General features: G+C 46.3%; 1 protein-coding gene across 1 annotated transcript in view; it reads right to left on the bottom strand.

Annotated features, from left to right (window-relative positions):
* LOC143927813 (inter-alpha-trypsin inhibitor heavy chain H3-like) overlaps positions 1–18650 on the bottom strand; it is a 357183-nt gene that overhangs the window by 63544 nt on the left and 274989 nt on the right. Inside the window, exon 13 of the mRNA XM_077452197.1 lies at positions 6322–6461. Within this exon, the coding sequence (XP_077308323.1) occupies positions 6322–6461 (140 nt within the window). The remainder of the gene's footprint in view (positions 1–6321; positions 6462–18650) is intronic.

Here is an 18650-nt window from a genome sequence, read left to right on the forward strand (position 1 = left end):
GTGGCCGCGCGGTGTTAAAGTCCACCCAATGAGACGCTGCATATATGCGTCAGCTCAGCGCAAACTGGTTAAAAATGTGTACATAAATTCGCACTATAAATAGACTGTACTAAATTTATAGCTGGTTAAACAAATATGTAAATAATTATATTAATGAACAATACTTTTTTTGGATGTGTTTCTGTCCTTATTATGATAACACTTTCAGTGCCATATCCAGTATATATCTTTACACCATACTCATATGGTCACCTCACTTTACACTAACTATGCCCACTTTTTCGCCATGGTGCTACACTCACCACACTCTGCCCCTTTAAAAATTGGCACAGAAATCGCACTGCATTCCTGTGCAAATCACATGCGATTCTGTGTGGTGCCATTTGAGCCCATTCACTTTGAATGGCTCAAATCGCACTGCATCCAAATGAAAAAAATGCAGGCAGCTTCTATTGTTTGCACTGGAACTGGACACCCATGCGATCTGGTTCAGGCAAGCGCACTGATGTGACATTAGACAGGGGCGGTGCCACCAGATGGTGTAGCTGAGTGGCCCTGCCCCTTGTAGAACTGTCTAAGCACAGTGCGGGCAGGAGGCCTCCCAGAAGGTGGAGCAATTCAATTTTTTTTTTTTTTTTAGGGTTCGGCAAGCATCCTGATTGACGATGGATTACATCAAGGGACACTATTTTTTTATTTTTTAGGACTTGTGAAAAACTGTTTCCTGTGGTTTTTGCATTTTGACACATTTTTGGTGAATGGGTAGGGGTACAATGTACCCGATACCCATTCACATGGGGGGGACCGGGATCAGGGTGACCCCTTGTTAAGAGGGGTCCCCAGTTTTTAGAGTCTTTAGAAATTTCATTTTTGCTGTAGCATGTTTTATGCATGCTACAGATGAGCCACTTTACAGGCACATTAAGACCCCCCCCCTCTATATTTAAGGGAATTTTTATTTTTGCACTTTAACCACTTGCTGACTGCTGGCCGTCAAATGACGGCCAGGTGGCGCAGCTCTTGTGGCGGGAGGGCGTCATATGACGTCCTCCCATTTAAACAGGGAATGCGCGTGATCGTGCGCGTGCATCCCTGTTCCTTCGGTGGTGGCGTGTCACGGAGACACCGCTCGCCGCCGAGGGGGGGTGAACAGCCATTGGGTATGGCTGTTTACCATGTGATCGGCCGTGATGAAGTCACGGTCAATCACAGATGGTTACACCCCACTGTGCATGGCACGTGCGTGCGATCTCGAGCATGCTGTGCGTGTACGTCAGTGGCGGCGTGTTCCCGGGAACACTGCTCGTCACCGACGCTGGTAAACAGCCGTTGGCCGGCTGTTTACCCACGTGATCACTGTGATAATTTTACAGCCGATCACTAAATGTAAACAAACCGCGGTAACGAGATGTTACCGGGGATCTCCTCCTCACACACCGATCGTGTCTGAGGAGGAGATTGCTGTAACATCTCATTACCACGAGTACCTGTCACAGTCCATATGAGTACCTGAGTACCTATCACCGCCCTTCAGAGTACCCAAATACCAGTCACCAGGCCATCAGAGAACCTGTCACCAGGCCATCAGAGTACCCCAGTACCTGTCATCAGGCCATCAGAGTACCCGAATACCTGTCACCAGGCTATCAGAGTACCCGAGTACCTGTCACCAGGCCATCAGAGTACTCAAGTACTTGTCACCAGGTCATCAGAGTACTAAAGTACCTATCTGCAGCCTATCAGAGTACCCGAGTACCTATTTGCAGCCCGTGCCTCATAGAATATACGTTGGGGTGTTTGCTTTCCAAAATGGGGTCATTTTGTGGGTAATTCCATTGTCCAGGACCTTCAAAAGTGCGATAGGTAGGAATGAAATGAGATGTGTCATTTATGCTCCTAGAACGCCTGAAGGTACTACTTCAATGTTCGGCCTCTCTATGTGGCCAGGCTGTGTAAAAGTTCTACACATGTGGTATCGCCATATTCAGGAGGAGTAGCAGAATGTGTTTTGGGGTGTCATTTTTGCTATATACATGCTATGTGTTAGAAATATCTTATAAATTGATAACTTTGTGTAAAAAAAAAAAATGCGTTTTCATTTTTTTCCACATTTTCCAAAAACTTTTGGAAAAAAATGAACCGTTCGAAAGACTCATTATGCCCCACAGATTATACGTTGGGGTGTTTGCTTTCCAAAATTAGGTCATTTTATGGGCAATTCCATTGTCCTGGTACTCCAGGGCCTTCAAAATTGTAATAGGTGGCTGTGAAATTAGATGTGTCATTTTTGCTCGTAGAACGCCTGAAGGTACTACTTCAATGTTGGTGCTATGTATGTGGCCAGGCTGTGTAAAAGTCTCACACATGTGGTATTGCCATACTTGGGAAGAGTAGCAGAAGGTATTTTGTGGAGTAATTTGTTGTATGCATATGCTGTGTGTGAGAAATAACCTGATAATATGACAATTTTGTAAAAAAAGAAATAATAATAAAAAAAATCTTTATTTTTCAAAGAATTGTGGGAAAAAATGACAACTTTAAAAAACTCACCATGCTACTTATGTAATACCTTGGATTGTCTACTTACTAAAAAGTGGTAATTTGGGGGGTATTTGTACTTTCCCGACTTGTTAGTGTCTCAAGAAATTAGATACACCCGATGTACTGAAGGCCTGATCAGATGTGATAAATTTTCAGTGATTGGCACCATAGTTTGTAGACTCTATAACTTTCACAAAGACCAAATAATATACACTAAGGGGGGTTATTTTTTACCAAATATATGTATCAGTATAAATTTTGGCCAAAATTTATGAAGAAAAATAACTAATTAGCAAAATTTTATGACAGAAACAAAGAAAAAGGCATTTTTTTTCACAAAATGTAATTTTTTTTTTTTTATTTATAGCACAAAAAATTAAAAACCCACTAGTGATTAAATACCACTAAAAGAAAGCTCTATTTGTGTAGAAAAAAGGACACAAGTTTCATATGGGTACAGTGTTGCATGACTGAGTAATTGTCATTCAAACTGTGAGAGCGCTGAAAGCTGAAAATTGGTCTGGTCAGGAAGGGGGTGTAAGTGCACTGTATTGAGGTGGTTAATCACTGCTCCTGAAAAAACAATTGTTTAAAAAAAGGCATTTTTTTTATTGATACATGACCCCCAGCGCAGTACTCAGACCCCCTTTTATGGCCAATTACTCGCATATAAGCCTTCAAAATGGGTACTTTTTATTTTTCCTGTTCGGCTCCCTTAGACTTTGCAGTTCGAGTTAGAACATTTCCCCTGTTCTGGAGTTCTGCTGCGAACCGAACAGGGGGGTGTTCGACCCATCCCTAGTTATCCACCTTTTCCAGGTTTATTTTGTGCGAGACAACATAAGCCTAAAATGCATATATAGGTTGTCTGCAAAGTAAGATTCATACAAAGTGCACAATTGCCCACGTTAGATACGTAATCCAGGTTTGCACATTAGCATCCCTATCCTCTGAACATGTGTTGTCATTACCAATTTCAGCAGGAAATTCAAATATGGCGATTTTACAATAAGGGCTGATTTAACCAGCAGCAGTACTGAATGCACAGCTGCTAATGTGCGCTGGCTCGACACAGTGCTGAAGGGCTGATCCTGGCTCATCGCACTGTTTTTGTCTTTGCTTTTTTTGTTGGAACTTTATGGAAATGTCACAAGTGAAATTTAGAAAGGTTTTATGATTGCAAGGCCCTTGGGTGGCAATCAAATCACCCTAAACATATTATGTGCCACATCCTAATATTGCATTTAAATATATAGAGGAGAAAAATTGACTTTTCAGGCACATATATAAAAAATAACAATCTCTTTATACATATCAAAAACACATTAGTTCCAAAGACACAGACAGATTAAAAATATATATAAGTGTTCAACAGTCCCAGATTTAGTAAAGCCGCGTACACACGTAGCGGTATGTCTGACGTACTTAGTCTGGCGGACTTGCCGCCAGACTGTACGTCGGACTTTCCGAATGGGCTACTTGCCCACACACGGCACTTTTTGAGCGGACTAATACGGCGTACTAAGTCCACCGTACTATCCGCCCTACTTTTGAAATGAACGGACTCGCCCACACACGCAGAGGAAAGTCCGCTCATTTCGAGCGCGTCTCCAGGTAGGCGGGGCCCGCGAAGGAGACGTCGCTGGCCCCCGCCGCCTGGCATGGACTTAAAGGGGAACCCCAACGCCGAAAAAAATCGGCGTGGGGGTTCCCCCCAAGTCCACAACAGACCCTTGTCCGAGCACGCTACCCGGCCGGCCAGGAAAGGGGGGCGAGCGAGTGCCCCCCCTCCTGAGCCGTACCAGGCCGCGTGCCCTCAACATGGGGAGTGCCTTGGGGAAGGGGGGGCTGCGCGGCCCCCCCACCCCAAAGCACCTTGTCCCCATGTTGATGAGGACAAGGGCCTCTTCCCGACAACCCTGGCCGTTGGTTGTCGGGGTCTGCGGGCGGGGGGCTTATCGGAATCCGGGAGCCCCCTTTAATAAGGGGGCCCCCGGATACCGGCCCCTCACCCTATGTGAATGAGTATGGGGTACAATGTACCCCTACCCATTCACCTGTAAAATAAAAGTACAAAAAAAAACACAACACACGAGATAAAATACTTTATTGCACAGCTCCGGGGGTCTTCCGTCTTCGGGGGTCTTCTCGCCGGACTCCTCCGCTATCTTCTTGTAGCTCTTTTGCTAGCGGAGAAGTCCGGCTTTCTTCCTCGCCGCCGGCCTCTTCTTCCGACTTCTGGGGTCTTGTCCCCCTCTTCGGTTCGGCCGGGTAGCGTGCTCGGACAAGGGTCTGTTGTGGACTTGGGGGGGACCCCCACGCCGATTTTTTTCGGCGTTGGGGTTCCCCTTTAAGTCCATACCAGGCGGCGGGGCCAGCGACCTCTCCTTCGCGGGCCCCGCCTACCTGGAGACCCGCTCCAAATGAACGGACTTTTCTCCGGGCGGGAAAAGTCTGCTCATTTCAAAAGTACGGCGGACTGGCATACACACGGCCGGATGGTCGCCGAAATGCGAGTCCGGCGGGAAGATTGGTGTGCAACACGGCATTCTAAGTCCGCCGTACTTTCGGGTCAAAAAAGTATGCCGGAGGCTACACATGGGGGGATTGTTTGGCGGACTTGAGTTTGCCGGACTTTTCCACCGGATTGTTTGATCGTGTGTACGCGGCATAAGAAGTTATGATTAATGGGATGTTTTGCTGGTATATTTCGGACAGCCTTCTTAGTATAATTTGTACAATGGGACCATTTGATGGGTTTTCAATGTCTATAGGTCACTCCGTTTTCTTTTGCTCTCGCTCTTCCTGAAAAATATTATTTTTATATGCTCACTTTTTAGCTACCGGATACATACCCGCTAGTGTAGTCAGCACATTGTTGGCTCCCTTGAAACTTCTTTTTGGGGGTTCATTAAGAATGGCTTTCCTCTGTGAATCCATCTGGGAGGCTGATGATGTAGCAGCAACATGGCAGTGCATGCTGGACAAGCTTGAGTGTATATCAGTACTTAGCGTGGTGAGTTGGTGATAGAGACACATGGTTCAGTTTTGATTATGTACACTGTCTATGTGATAATTATATGGTAATTTATAGACGTTGTGTAAAAATATCTTCTTTCTAATCAGACGCTCCTGAGGAAGCGATAGCATTGAAAAACATGTTGAGCGTTCACCTGTACTTTTAATGAAATCTCCAGGACCCACGATTACATCTCAGCAATTGATGTCACATACCAGTGGGAGTTTGTATTTACATCACTAATAATACCCCACAGGAAGAAACAGTCTGTGATTTAATATTGTCTGTTAGGGTTAATTCATGGGCCTGTTGAACACTTTTATATTTTTTAATCTGTCTGCGTCTTTGGAACTAATGTGTTTTTGATATGTATAAATAAAGAGATTGTTATTTTTTATATATGTGCCTGAAAAGTCAAATTTTCTCCTCTATATATTTAAATATAAGTGAAATTTAATGTTTGATTCTTACAACAGTGTTGGTAGGCAGTGGTTTTCAATGAAGCACACTGCATTGAAAAAGCGTGCTGCATGCAGTACTTGTTATCAGTGCACATAACCGCAGTGGTATGAGCTGACACCATAGGAAACAATTCACTTATAAATCCTACTTCTAAGCTTAACCTTATTGATCATGGATTGGTATCATATTCCTACGGCAAATAAGGCAATGTCATAATGTCAAGTAGCAAACAGTTAAATATTTCTGGATGCACAGCCATGTCATGTTCACTATATAAAACCTTTCATACACTGACATACCGTTTCTCTAGCAGTTGTTGTATGGTGATATAGGCCCAAAGTCTTTCTGTAAAGTCACCAAATATATATTGCAGATTTTTGTCGACTCCGTCCTTCTCTTGGAGGTCAATATTTTCACTGTATTTCCATGACTGTTCTGCCTGTGTACACAACAAAGTTTTTTGTAATCTATGCATGCAATTTTTGTTCTATTGTAGATTTTTGATTTTTTTTGGTCATTTATAAAGCATGCTTATAGAAATGTCATGCATTGTTCCATATTCATTTTTCAAAACACATATCAATGCATTTATGTAGTAATTTAAAGGATTACATGTACAGGTCTTCTACATGCAGCTAGCGTATGTACCTGACTTTGTCTTGATATCAGTCATTTGTAAACATTTGTAACACAAACTAGAAAAATAAAGGTACCATGGCGGAGGGACCCAATGCGTGTGGTGGCCTGGGGGTCGTAATGACTGCCGACCACCCATGATCGCGGGCATGAGAGACAGAACGGGGATCTGCAATTGACGGCACAGTGAGGCTACAATTGACGGGCACAGAGAGGCTGCAATTGACAGGCACAGAGAGGCTACAATTGACAGGCACAGAGAGGCTGCAATTGACGGGCACAGAGAGGCTACATTTGACGGGCAGAGTGAGGCTGCAATTGATGTGCAAAGTGAAGCTGCTTTTGATAGGCACATTGAATCTGCTTTTGACGGACACAGTGAGGCTGCATTTGACGGGCACTGTGAGGCTGCATATGACGGGCACAGTGAGGCTGCATATGATGGGCACAGTGAGGCTGCATATGATGGGCACTGTAAGGCTGCATATGATGGGCACCATTTTACCTAGCAGTAATGATACATAATCACCTGATAAAAGGCTTTTTACAATTGCATTACTAACCGTTTAGTTTTTCAGTTTGTTTGCGCCCCCTCCCCCCACCCAAAAAAATTTTGAGCACCAGCCTCCACTGGTCAGCACTCTAGGTCAGTCAGGCATGCATGCACATGTGGTGACAGAGAACACACTGACAAAAGGACACACCAGAGTGAGCAAATGGATGAGATCAGTGTGTTATTGCGCCTTCTTTAACCAATCCAGGCTAGGAGAGTGGAGGTGATCAAGCTGTACTGCGTGACTGCAGTAGAGAAAAGTGAGGTCTCTAACCTGGATGTGTTATTTAGCAGAACTGTATACATTTTTGGAAATACAGACTTGCACATAAAGCAGCTGTGAAAATGGGGAATAGACTCCCTCCAGAGGTAGTTCTGGCCAGCTCAGTAGATTGTTTTAAAAAAGGCCTGGATTCTTTTCTAAATGTACATAATATAACTGGGTAGTGATGGACGAACTTCCGACGGGACGTTTCGCGAACGCGAAACGCGAACGGACACAAACGTTCGCGAAAACGACCGTTCGCCGCGGGCTCCATTGACTTCAATGGGAGGCGAATTTCGCAAACCTTTAGGTCGAATTTGCGGCCACGGGGTAATTATTAGGGGGTAGCACGTAGTCCCACCACCTGGACAATAGCATAATACATGTATGAGGTGAATTTGGGATCGATAACTACAAGCATTTTTTTTTTATTTGGGAAATTGTTCTGACAATTCAGGACTATGGAGCTAATGAAGGCAATGGAGGAGAGGGAAGGTCAGGGACCAGGGTAGGCAAACAAGAGGGTGCAGGAGATACAGAGCACTGACAGCAGCACCGTAATACAGAGCACTGACATCAGCACCGTGACATACAGCGCTGACAGCAGCTCCGTGACATACAGCGCTGACAGCAGCTCCGTGACATACAGCGCTGACAGCAGCTCCGTGACATACAGCGCTGACAGCAGCTCCGTGACATACAGCGCTGACAGCAGCTCCGTGACATACAGCGCTGACAGCAGCACCGTGACATACAGCGCTGACAGCAGCTCCGTGACATACAGCGCTGACAGCAGCTCCGTGACATACAGCGCTGACAGCAGCTCCGTGACATACAGCACTGACAGCAGCTCCGTGACATACAGCGCTGACAGCAGCTCCGTGACATACAGCGCTGACAGCAGCACCGTGACATACAGCGCTGACAGCAGCTCCGTGACATACAGCGCTGACAGCAGCTCCGTGACATACAGCGCTGACAGCAGCTCCGTGACATACAGCGCTGACAGCAGCTCCGTGACATACAGCGCTGACAGCAGCTCCGTGACATACAGCGCTGACAGCAGCTCCGTGACATACAGCGCTGACAGCAGCTCCGTGACATACAGCGCTGACAGCAGCTCCGTGACATACAGCGCTGACAGCAGCACCGTAAGCAGCCCCAGGAGGAAGTCAGCACAGCACAGGGATGGTGTGATCCCCTCATAATAAGAACCCCCAGGAGGAAGTCAGCACAGCACAGGGATGGTGGGAGCCCCTCATAATAAGAACACCCAGGAGGAAGTCAGCACAGCACAGGGATGGTGGGAACCCCTCATAATAAGCAGCCCCAGTAGAAATATGACACCGCTCAACCTCTTCAAAGAGGAGGGTAGGGGCATATAGTACGGTGTGCTTTTTTGGGTCAGGGAAGTGAGCCAAATGAATTAAGAAGGTCTGTGTGCTTGATTCCAAAAATTGTTTATAGACATATACATGGTCTACTGATCACATGTGTTGAATTCCTCCGAGATCCATGCCTCATTCATTTTTAGAAATGTGAGGTAGTTAACACTGTCGTGAGCTAGGCGAGTACGCTTATCGGTCACAATCCCCCCTGCTGCGCTGAACGTCCTTTCGGACAGGACACTGGATGAGGGGCAAGCCAACAGTTCGATTGCAAATTGGGCAAGCTCTGGCCAGAGGTCAAGCCTGCCCACCCAGTAGTCTAGGGGTTCATCACTCCTCAGAGCGTCCACATCGGCCGTTAACCCAATGTAGTCGGACACCTGACGGTCTAGGCGTTCCCTGATGCTGGATCCGGATGACACCTGTCGATGGGTCGGCTGAAAGAATGACCTCATATCCGAAGTCACCAACACATCTTCAAACCGGCCTCTTCTTGCAGGCGCTGTTGGATTGGTACCCGCAAATCCTTCTCTGGGAGTGGGAATTGCTCCTCTGCCAGCGCACGCAAAAGCAGAATGCAGCATTTCTCGAAGCAAGGCCTGGAAGTGCTGCATTCTGACAGCCCTCTGCGACGGCGGTAACATTTCCGCCATTTTGTGTTTGTACCGGGGATCTAAGTACGTTGCCACCCAGTACTGGTCCTTGACCCTCATGCTTTTTATACGGGGGTCCCTATTAAAACACTGGAGCATGAAGGCCCCCATTTGCACTCAAGCGGAAGGTATGTGGTGGTGGTGGTGTTGTTGGTGGTAGTGTCTTTGGGGGTGCACATAGCAGAGAGTGAAGAAGAGGGTGCAGATCGAGAGGATGAGGAGGGTGCAGAAGAATAAGGCTGAGTGAGCCACTCAACCAAGTCTGGTGCGTCCTTTAAAGTAATTGAACGCACCTTCTGCAACTTCCCACTTTGGCTCAAGGCTGTTGCTCCTGCCCTACCCCTACCACCCCTGCGGAAGGGCCTGCCTCTTCCTCTGCCTGTCATTTTTTAAATCACCCTGTGACAAAACTCTTAGTCCCTATACCGCTGAAGGACTGCTGCAGTATAGGGCAGCGGTCAGCAGTAGTGCACGTCAACCCTATGTATTGTGGACCGATAGCGGTCCTTACAGAACAGCAGACTGTACTGCACTCAGGCCTATGTACCGTAGCACCCTATACCAAGTTACCAGTCCTTATAAAAACTTTTGTGGACCAAGCAGGTTGTGTGTTAGTGTTTAGCAGACTGTGCGTCAGTCCCTATACCGCTGAAGGACTGCTGCAGTATAGGGCAGCGGTCAGCAGTAGTGCACGGCAACCCTATGTATTGTGGACCGATAGCGGTCCTTACAGAACAGCAGACTGTAACGCACTCAGGCCTATGTACCGTAGCACCCTATACCAAGTTACCAGTCCTTATAAGAACTTTTGTGGACCAAGCAGGTTGTGTGTTAGTGATTAGCAGACTGTACGTCAGTCCCTATACCAATGAAGGACTGCTGCAGTATAGGGCAGCGGTCAGCAGTAGTGCACGGCAACCCTATGTATTGTGGACCGATAGCGGTCCTTACAGAACAGCAGACTGTACTGCACTCAGGCCTATGTACCGTAGCACCCTATACCAAGTTACCAGTCCTTATAAAAACTTTTGTGGACCAAGCAGGTTGTGTGTTAGTGTTTAGCAGACTGTGCGTCAGTCCCTATACCGCTGAAGGACTGCTGCAGTATAGGGCAGCGGTCAGCAGTAGTGCACGGCAACCCTATGTATTGTGGACCGATAGCGGTCCTTACAGAACAGCAGACTGTAACGCACTCAGGCCTATGTACCGTAGCACCCTATACCAAGTTACCAGTCCTTATAAGAACTTTTGTGGACCAAGCAGGTTGTGTGTTAGTGATTAGCAGACTGTACGTCAGTCCCTATACCAATGAAGGACTGCTGCAGTATAGGGCAGCGGTCAGCAGTAGTGCACGGCAACCCTATGTATTGTGGACCGATAGCGGTCCTTACAGAACAGCAGACTGTACTGCACTCAGGCCTATGTACCGTAGCACCCTATACCAAGTTACCAGTCCTTATAAAAACTTTTGTGGACCAAGCAGGTTGTGTGTTAGTGTTTAGCAGACTGTGCGTCAGTCCCTATACCGCTGAAGGACTGCTGCAGTATAGGGCAGCGGTCAGCAGTAGTGCACGGCAACCCTATGTATTGTGGACCGATAGCGGTCCTTACAGAACAGCAGACTGTAACGCACTCAGGCCTATGTACCGTAGCACCCTATACCAAGTTACCAGTCCTTATAAGAACTTTTGTGGACCAAGCAGGTTGTGTGTTAGTGATTAGCAGACTGTACGTCAGTCCCTATACCAATGAAGGACTGCTGCAGTATAGGGCAGCGGTCAGCAGTAGTGCACGGCAACCCTATGTATTGTGGACCGATAGCGGTCCTTACAGAACAGCAGACTGTACTGCACTCAGGCCTATGTACCGTAGCACCCTATACCAAGTTACCAGTCCTTATAAGAACTTTTGTGGACCAAGCAGGTTGTGTATTAGTGTTTAGCAGACTGTGCGTCAGTCCCTATACCGCTGAAGGACTGCTGCAGTATAGGGCAGCGGTCAGCAGTAGTGCACGGCAACCCTATGTATTGTGGACCGATAGCAGTCCTTACAGAACAGCAGACTGTACTGCACTCAGGCCTATGTACCGTAGCACCCTATACCAAGTTACCAGTCCTTATAAAAACTTTTGTGGACCAAGCAGGTTGTGTGTTAGTGTTTAGCAGACTGTGCGTCAGTCCCTATACCGCTGAAGGACTGCTGCAGTATAGGGCAGCGGTCAGCAGTAGTGCACGTCAACCCTATGTATTGTGGACCGATAGCGGTCCTTACAGAACAGCAGACTGTAACGCACTCAGGCCTATGTACCGTAGCACCCTATACCAAGTTACCAGTCCTTATAAGAACTTTTGTGGACCAAGCAGGTTGTGTATTAGTGTTTAGCAGACTGTGCGTCAGTCCCTATACCGCTGAAGGACTGCTGCAGTATAGGGCAGCGGTCAGCAGTAGTGCACGGCAACCCTATGTATTGTGGACCGATAGCGGTCCTTACAGAACAGCAGACTGTACCGCACCCAAGCCTATGTACCGTAGCACCCTAGACAGACCAAGTTACCAGTCCTGATAAAGAGCTTTGTGGAACAAGTGAGTTGTGAATGATTAGCAGACTGCAGCAGAAGGGCAGCAGTCAAGTATAATATTCTTTCTATATTTGGAAGAAAGAATATTATACGTGTACAAGCCTATTACCGTACCACTGATACCAGTCCTGAAAAGAACCTTTGTGGAACTAATAGTAACAGCAAGTCTTTAAAATTATCCTCACTGCCTGACACACTGCTTCCTGCCTGTCCCTATACAAATTGGCAAAAAAGAGTAGGCTGGAACGATTAGCTGGAATAGCTCTTTTGTGGACCTGATAGTAACAGCTAATGATGATGATGATGATGATGATGAAGAAAGACTAATCTGGCTGAGCTGTCCCTAAAATAGCAGCATACAGCGCTCTGTCCCTTTATCTAAACTGACAAAAGAAACTCAGGCTGCTGACCTAACACCTATACCAGTCCTGAAAAGAACTTTTGTGTACCAAATAGCTAGCGTTTTCTCTGTCCCTACTCCACACAGGATCCTTTCCCTACAGTGACAGAAGAAAGAATGTAAAATGGCCACCGGATCGGGTGTATTTATAGGTTAGGGGGAATGTCCAAGTGTCCATGAGCTGTCATGTCTCAATTGGTTGTCCTGTAACACATGATAAACGTGTCACGAAAGGTTAAAGTTCTTGTATACATTAAACACGTAAGTCCGCCGGGGCGAACGACGGAAAAAGGCGTTCGAACCCGCGGACGGCGAAAGTCGGAAATTCGCCGCGAAACGACCGCCGGGCGAAACGTTCGTCCATCACTATAACTGGGTACTAACATTTATAGGTAAAGTTGTTTCAGGGAAAATCCAAATGCCTCTCGGGGGATCAGGAAGGAATTTTTTCCCCTGCTGTAGCAAATTGGAGCATGCTATATATATATATATATATATATACATATATATATACACTACCGTTCAAAAGTTTGGGGTCACCCAAACAATTTTGTGTTTTCCATGAAAAGTCACACTTATTCACCAACCATACGTTGTGAAATGAATAGAAAATAGAGTTAAGACATTGACAAGGTTAGAAATAATGATTTGTATTTGAAATAACATTGTTTTTACATCAAACTTTGCTTTCGTCAAAGAATCCTCCTTTTGCAGCAATTACAGCATTGCACACCTTTGGCATTCTAGCTGTTAATTTATTGAGGTAAGCTGGAGAAATTGCACCCCACGCTTCTAGAAGCAGCTCCCACAAGTTGGATTGGTTGGATGGGCACTTCTGGCGTACCATACGGTCAAGCTGCTCCCACAACAGCTCAATGGGGTTCAGATCTGGTGACTGTGCTGGCCACTCCATTACCGATAGAATACCAGCTGCCTGCTTCTGCTGTAAATAGTTCTTGCACAATTTGGAGGTGTGTTTAGGGTCATTGTCCTGTTGTAGGATGAAATTGGCTCCAATCAAGCGCTGTCCACTGGGTATGGCATGGCGTTGCAAAATGGAGTGATAGCCTTCCTTATTCATTTATTTAATGAAGATGCCAGTTGGGGACCTGTGAGGCGTCTGTTTCTCAAACTAGAGACTCTAATGTGCTTATCTTCTTGCTTAGTTGTGCAACGCGGCCTCCCACTTCTTTTTCTACTCTGGTTAGAGCCTGTTTGTGCTGTCCTCTGAAGGGAGTAGTACACACCGTTGTAGGAAATCTTCAATTTCTTTGCAATTTCTCGCATGGAATAGCCTTAATTTCTAAGAACAAGAATAGACTGTCGAGTTTCAGATGAAAGTTCTCTTTTTCTGGCCATTTTGAGCGTTTAATTGACCCCACAAATGTGATGCTCCAGAAACTCAATCTGCTCACAGGAAGGTCAGTTTTTTAGCTTCTGGAAGGAGCTAGACTGTTTTTAGATGTGTGAACATGATTGCACAAGGGTTTGCTAATCATCAATTAGCCTTCTGAGCCAATGAGCAAACACATTGTACCATTAGAACACTGGAGTGATAGTTGCTGGAAATTGGCCTCTATACACCTATGTAGATATTGCACCAAAAACTAGACATTTGCAGTTAGAATAGTCATTTACCACATTAGCAATGTATAGAGTATATTTGTTTAAAGTTAGGACTAGTTTAAAGTTAGCTTCATTGAAAAGTACAGTGCTTTTCCTTCAAAAATAAGGACATTTCAATGTGACCCCAAACTTTTGAACGGTAGTGTATATATATAGTGTTACATAATACCAATACCAATGTGTGTGATTTTATGTCAGTATTGTGGAAGAGAATCCCACAACCTTACAGCCAGAGGCTTAACTAGAACCTTCAGGGCCCCTGTGAAAAAGACCATAAAGGGCCCCCTGACTCTAAGCTGGGGACCCCCATGGTGGCGGAACACCAGGGCCCAGTCACAGGTGCACTCTATGCTTTGCACAGAGTGCAGAGTTCAGGTGTACACTAACTACATACAGAGTTCAAGAGTGTGTTCTATATAAAGCGCAGTTTCAGGGAAGCCCTATGAACAGAGTGCAGATTTCAGGGGTGCGTTATGAACAGAGTGCAGTTCCAGGGGTGCCCTTTGCACTGAGTGTAGAGTTCATGGGTGCACTACATACAGAGTAAAAGGTTTAGGGCTGCACTGTGTAGAAAATGCAGGGTTTAGTGGTGCTCTTGCCAACACCCACTCCCCAACTTGCCTGGCTATAGTAACTCCCTATGTAGGCAGCCCCAGGCCCATCCTGTATAGGTGGCACTGTTATACCTTCCTGTGTAGGCCCTCCACTATACTGTAAGTGTGTGCAGGGATCGGTTACATCTGGAAGCTGCTGAGAGCAAAGCTGTCCCATGTAAACACGGATGTCTTCGGTGTTTACAATTGACAGCAGTGAGAGGGAGTGGAAGGTAACAGCTGGAGGTGTCAAAATGGAGTTCTGCCACATTCTGGCTGCAAAACTGGGTGGGAGGGCCACATGACAATGCCTGGTGGGCTGGATTTTGCCTGTGGGCCTTGTGTTTGACATATATGATGTAGAGCATGATGTCGGCAGATGTGCAAGGTACAGACTTATGTTCACAGGTACCACCATACAAGGGTTATGTCATTCTCACACTATAGATTACACACTGCATGGTGTGACTGTACTGAACACAACTATGCAGACTTTACTATACCCACCATACACATCCAATATAAACACACTTTACATTGTGCTCACATGACATACAGACTGTATGCACCATACATCACACACACTCTTGTACCCGCAGCTCCCCATAAACAGACATCTCAGCCCAGGTAGGAAGGTGCCTGGTGCCAGGTATTGATCCCCTGTGTTCACACTCTGTAGATGTCTGTCTGATTGGCTCTTTAGCCCACACTGCATACTAATTGCATATAGAACAGCCCTGTGACAGGTCTCCCACCACTTCCACCCACCCCCCCCCCCCCCCCAGGTTCACATATAGAGAGTGTAAAACACTCTTTGTTACATACCTCCATCCAGAGCAATGCATCCTTGTACAGTGACAGAAGCCATGTCAAGGAGTCCCAGAGGGGCCCTGTGTGCCTGGCTGGTCTCTGCACTGATGTGTGCAGGGCTGGCTCTCACAGTAATGCACTCTGGAATGTTCCATTGTGGCACTCAGTGAAGGTGGGTGGTGCACGGTCTGTGCCTAGTACAAAGCTCCCTGCACAGCAGGTGGAAAGCGTCCACCCCCCCTCCCCCATGCACATGGTATGATTGGAGATAGGAGCAGGATCGCCCTAGGCTAGGGGAATCGGAGCCTGCACCGGTGGAGCTCCAGGGCCCAGACACATGTGTGACTGCTGAGACTCTGGTAGTTCCACCACTGCTTTCAGCTGTTACAGTAAAGAATCCTCTACACAGTTTAAGGTTAAACTGCTTTTATTCTAATTTTAGTGACTGGCCCGCTTGTCTTATTAATTTCCCCTTCACAGAAAAGTTTTATCCCTATTGTGGGGTTACCAGTAGGGTATTTGTACATTGAAATCATATCCCCTCTCAAGTATCTCTTCTCCAGAGAGAATAAGTTCAGTGCTCGTAACCTTTCCACATAACTACCATATTTTTCGCTCCATAAGACGCACCTGGCCATAAGACGCACCTAGGTTTTAGAGGAGGAAAACAAGAAAAAATATATTCTGAAACCAAATGGTGTACCACAATATTTACCAGTGCCCGCGAAATGCAGCCTGACCTGTGCCAAATAAATGCAGCCTTACCAGTCCCATAAAATGCAGCCTGACTTGTGCCCTTTAAATGCGGCCTGACTTGTGCCCTTTAAATGCAGCCTGACTTGTGCCCTTTAAATGCAGCCTGACTTGTGCCCTTTAAATGCAGCCTGACTTGTACCCCTTTTGTAGCCATACACTGGGTAATAGCACTAAATTGGCGTTCTTCAGCCCTTCCCTAGAGCTAACCAGAATGGAAACAATCAAACTATCCGAATGCATTCACCACACATTGTATGATGCTATGCGTATTCATGATAACAAATGGAAACATTGGGAAACTGTATCTTTATGACCTAACACTGTTCCTAGAGCTATTTCTATCAGATGTTCAAACTGTTATTACTAAATCACATGAGTAAATGTATATGTATTCAAAGTTGATCCTTTTTCTTTTGCTTGATTTCTACATTTCCCCAAGTCTAAAACTGCAACACCTTTCTACATATTGGACTTTGTCTGACATATTGATTGTATGTTTATGATCTTTCAATAAAAAAACATTTGTAATAAAAAATAAAATAAATACAGCCAGACTTGTGCCCATTATATGCAGCCTGACTTGCAGCCTTACCTGTGTCCAGGGCAGCTGTTAGAAATCCCGTCAGGTAGGCTGTAGGGGGCCCCCTTCAACCACCCCTGGCCCCGCCCCTGACCCCAGCTTGAAACAAAATGCAGGTTTGTTTCCATTTACATTTGCGTGTGGAGCCAATGCACGCGTTTGCAATTAATAAGCACAAAGGAGGAGGGCAGTTTAAAATTATTTAAAATTGTATTTTATTACAAATAAAAAAAAAATCTTACACTGTATCTTTACATTACTTTACATAACATTAAAGGTGGTGATGGGACCCCCTTCCACTGCCTGTAGTGCAGTTTAAAATTATTTAAAATGGTATTTTATTACCGTATATACTCGAGTATAGGCCGACCCGAGTATAAGCCGAGGCCCCCAATTTACCCCCAAAAAACTGGGAAACCTATTGACTCGTGTATAAGCCGAGGGTGAGATATGCCTGTCCATCCCTGTGTGTGTGTCCATCCATCCATCCATCCCTGTGTGTGTGTCCATCCGTGTGTGTGTGTGTGTGTGTGTGTGTGTGTGTGTGTGTGTGTGTGTGTGTGTGTGTGTGTGTGTGTGTGTGTGTGTGTGTGAGGCCTTGTGTGTCCAGCCTACCTGTGTCCCCAGCCTCCGTCCGGTCCCGAGCCTCCGTCCGGTCCCGTCCCGTCCCGAGCCGAGCCTCCGTCCGGTCCGGTCCCGTCCCGTCCCGAGACTCCGTCCGGTCCCGTCCCGTCCCGAGCCGAGCCGAGCCTCCGTCCGGTCCCGTCCCAGGATCACCGCTCTTCGTCGGCGCCCATTTTCCTGTTCAAATGCCGCGCCTCCCTGTCTGTGATAGGCGGAACACAATTTCCCAGCAGTCTGTGTTCCGCCTATCACGGCCATCCTTTCATCCTCGTCCGTAGTACGAGGATGAGCGGATGTCCGTGATAGGCGGAACACAGGCTGCTGGGAAATTCAGTGTTCCGCCTATCACAGGCGAAGGCGGAGCCGGAGGCGCGGCTTTTGAATTAGAATAGAATGGCCGCTGTCTGTCTGCTCGACACGCTGATCGAGCAGGCAGACAGCGATGACTCGAGTATAAGCCGAGGGGGGCACTTTCAGCCTCAAAAAAGAGGCTGAAAATCTCGGCTTATACTCGAGTATATACGGTACAAATAAAAAAAAATCTTACACTGTATCTTTACATTACTTGTGATAGCATAGGTCATGACAGGTCCTCTTTATGGAGAGATATGAGGTCTTTTAGACCCAATATCTGCCCTCTGGCCTCCAAAGCATCTGATCAAACTAAGATCCGTTTGATTAGATGCTTGTTCAAGCCAGTGATGGCTTCTTTACATAACCGGCAGTGACAACATCCTTGTCACTTCTGGTTTCTGATGTCACACAGTGGGAAGAACAATATCCATCCCTCTCACTGTGTCCCTGGAACCGGATGCTACTGGTCACATCTTAAAGACAGTAAAGGTGGTGATGGGACCCCCTTCCACTGCCTGTAAAAGTAATCCAGTGGCTTCTTAGCCATTCGAATTACTTTGCTTTGTGCAGAATTGCTGGGACCAAAAAAATGATATCTTGATCATTGCTGTAGTGATGACCAAGATATCATCCTTCTATCCCAGCGATTTACTGGTACGTTGCTGGATGGGAAGCAGTTAAAGGAGATTGGTTTGGGGAGCCGTAAAAATGAAGCTCTGCTGCATGTTTACTGCTCCCCCAAATGAAGTGTAAAGTAGCATCTCATTGTTTCTTATGATCATCAGCATTACAATTATCACACAGGGAGCAC

Source organism: Lithobates pipiens, unplaced genomic scaffold, assembly GCF_037356315.1.
Source record: "Lithobates pipiens isolate NorthernLeopardFrog02 unplaced genomic scaffold, aLitPip1_a1.2 Scaffold_23, whole genome shotgun sequence".
Lineage (NCBI taxonomy): Eukaryota > Metazoa > Chordata > Amphibia > Anura > Ranidae > Lithobates > Lithobates pipiens.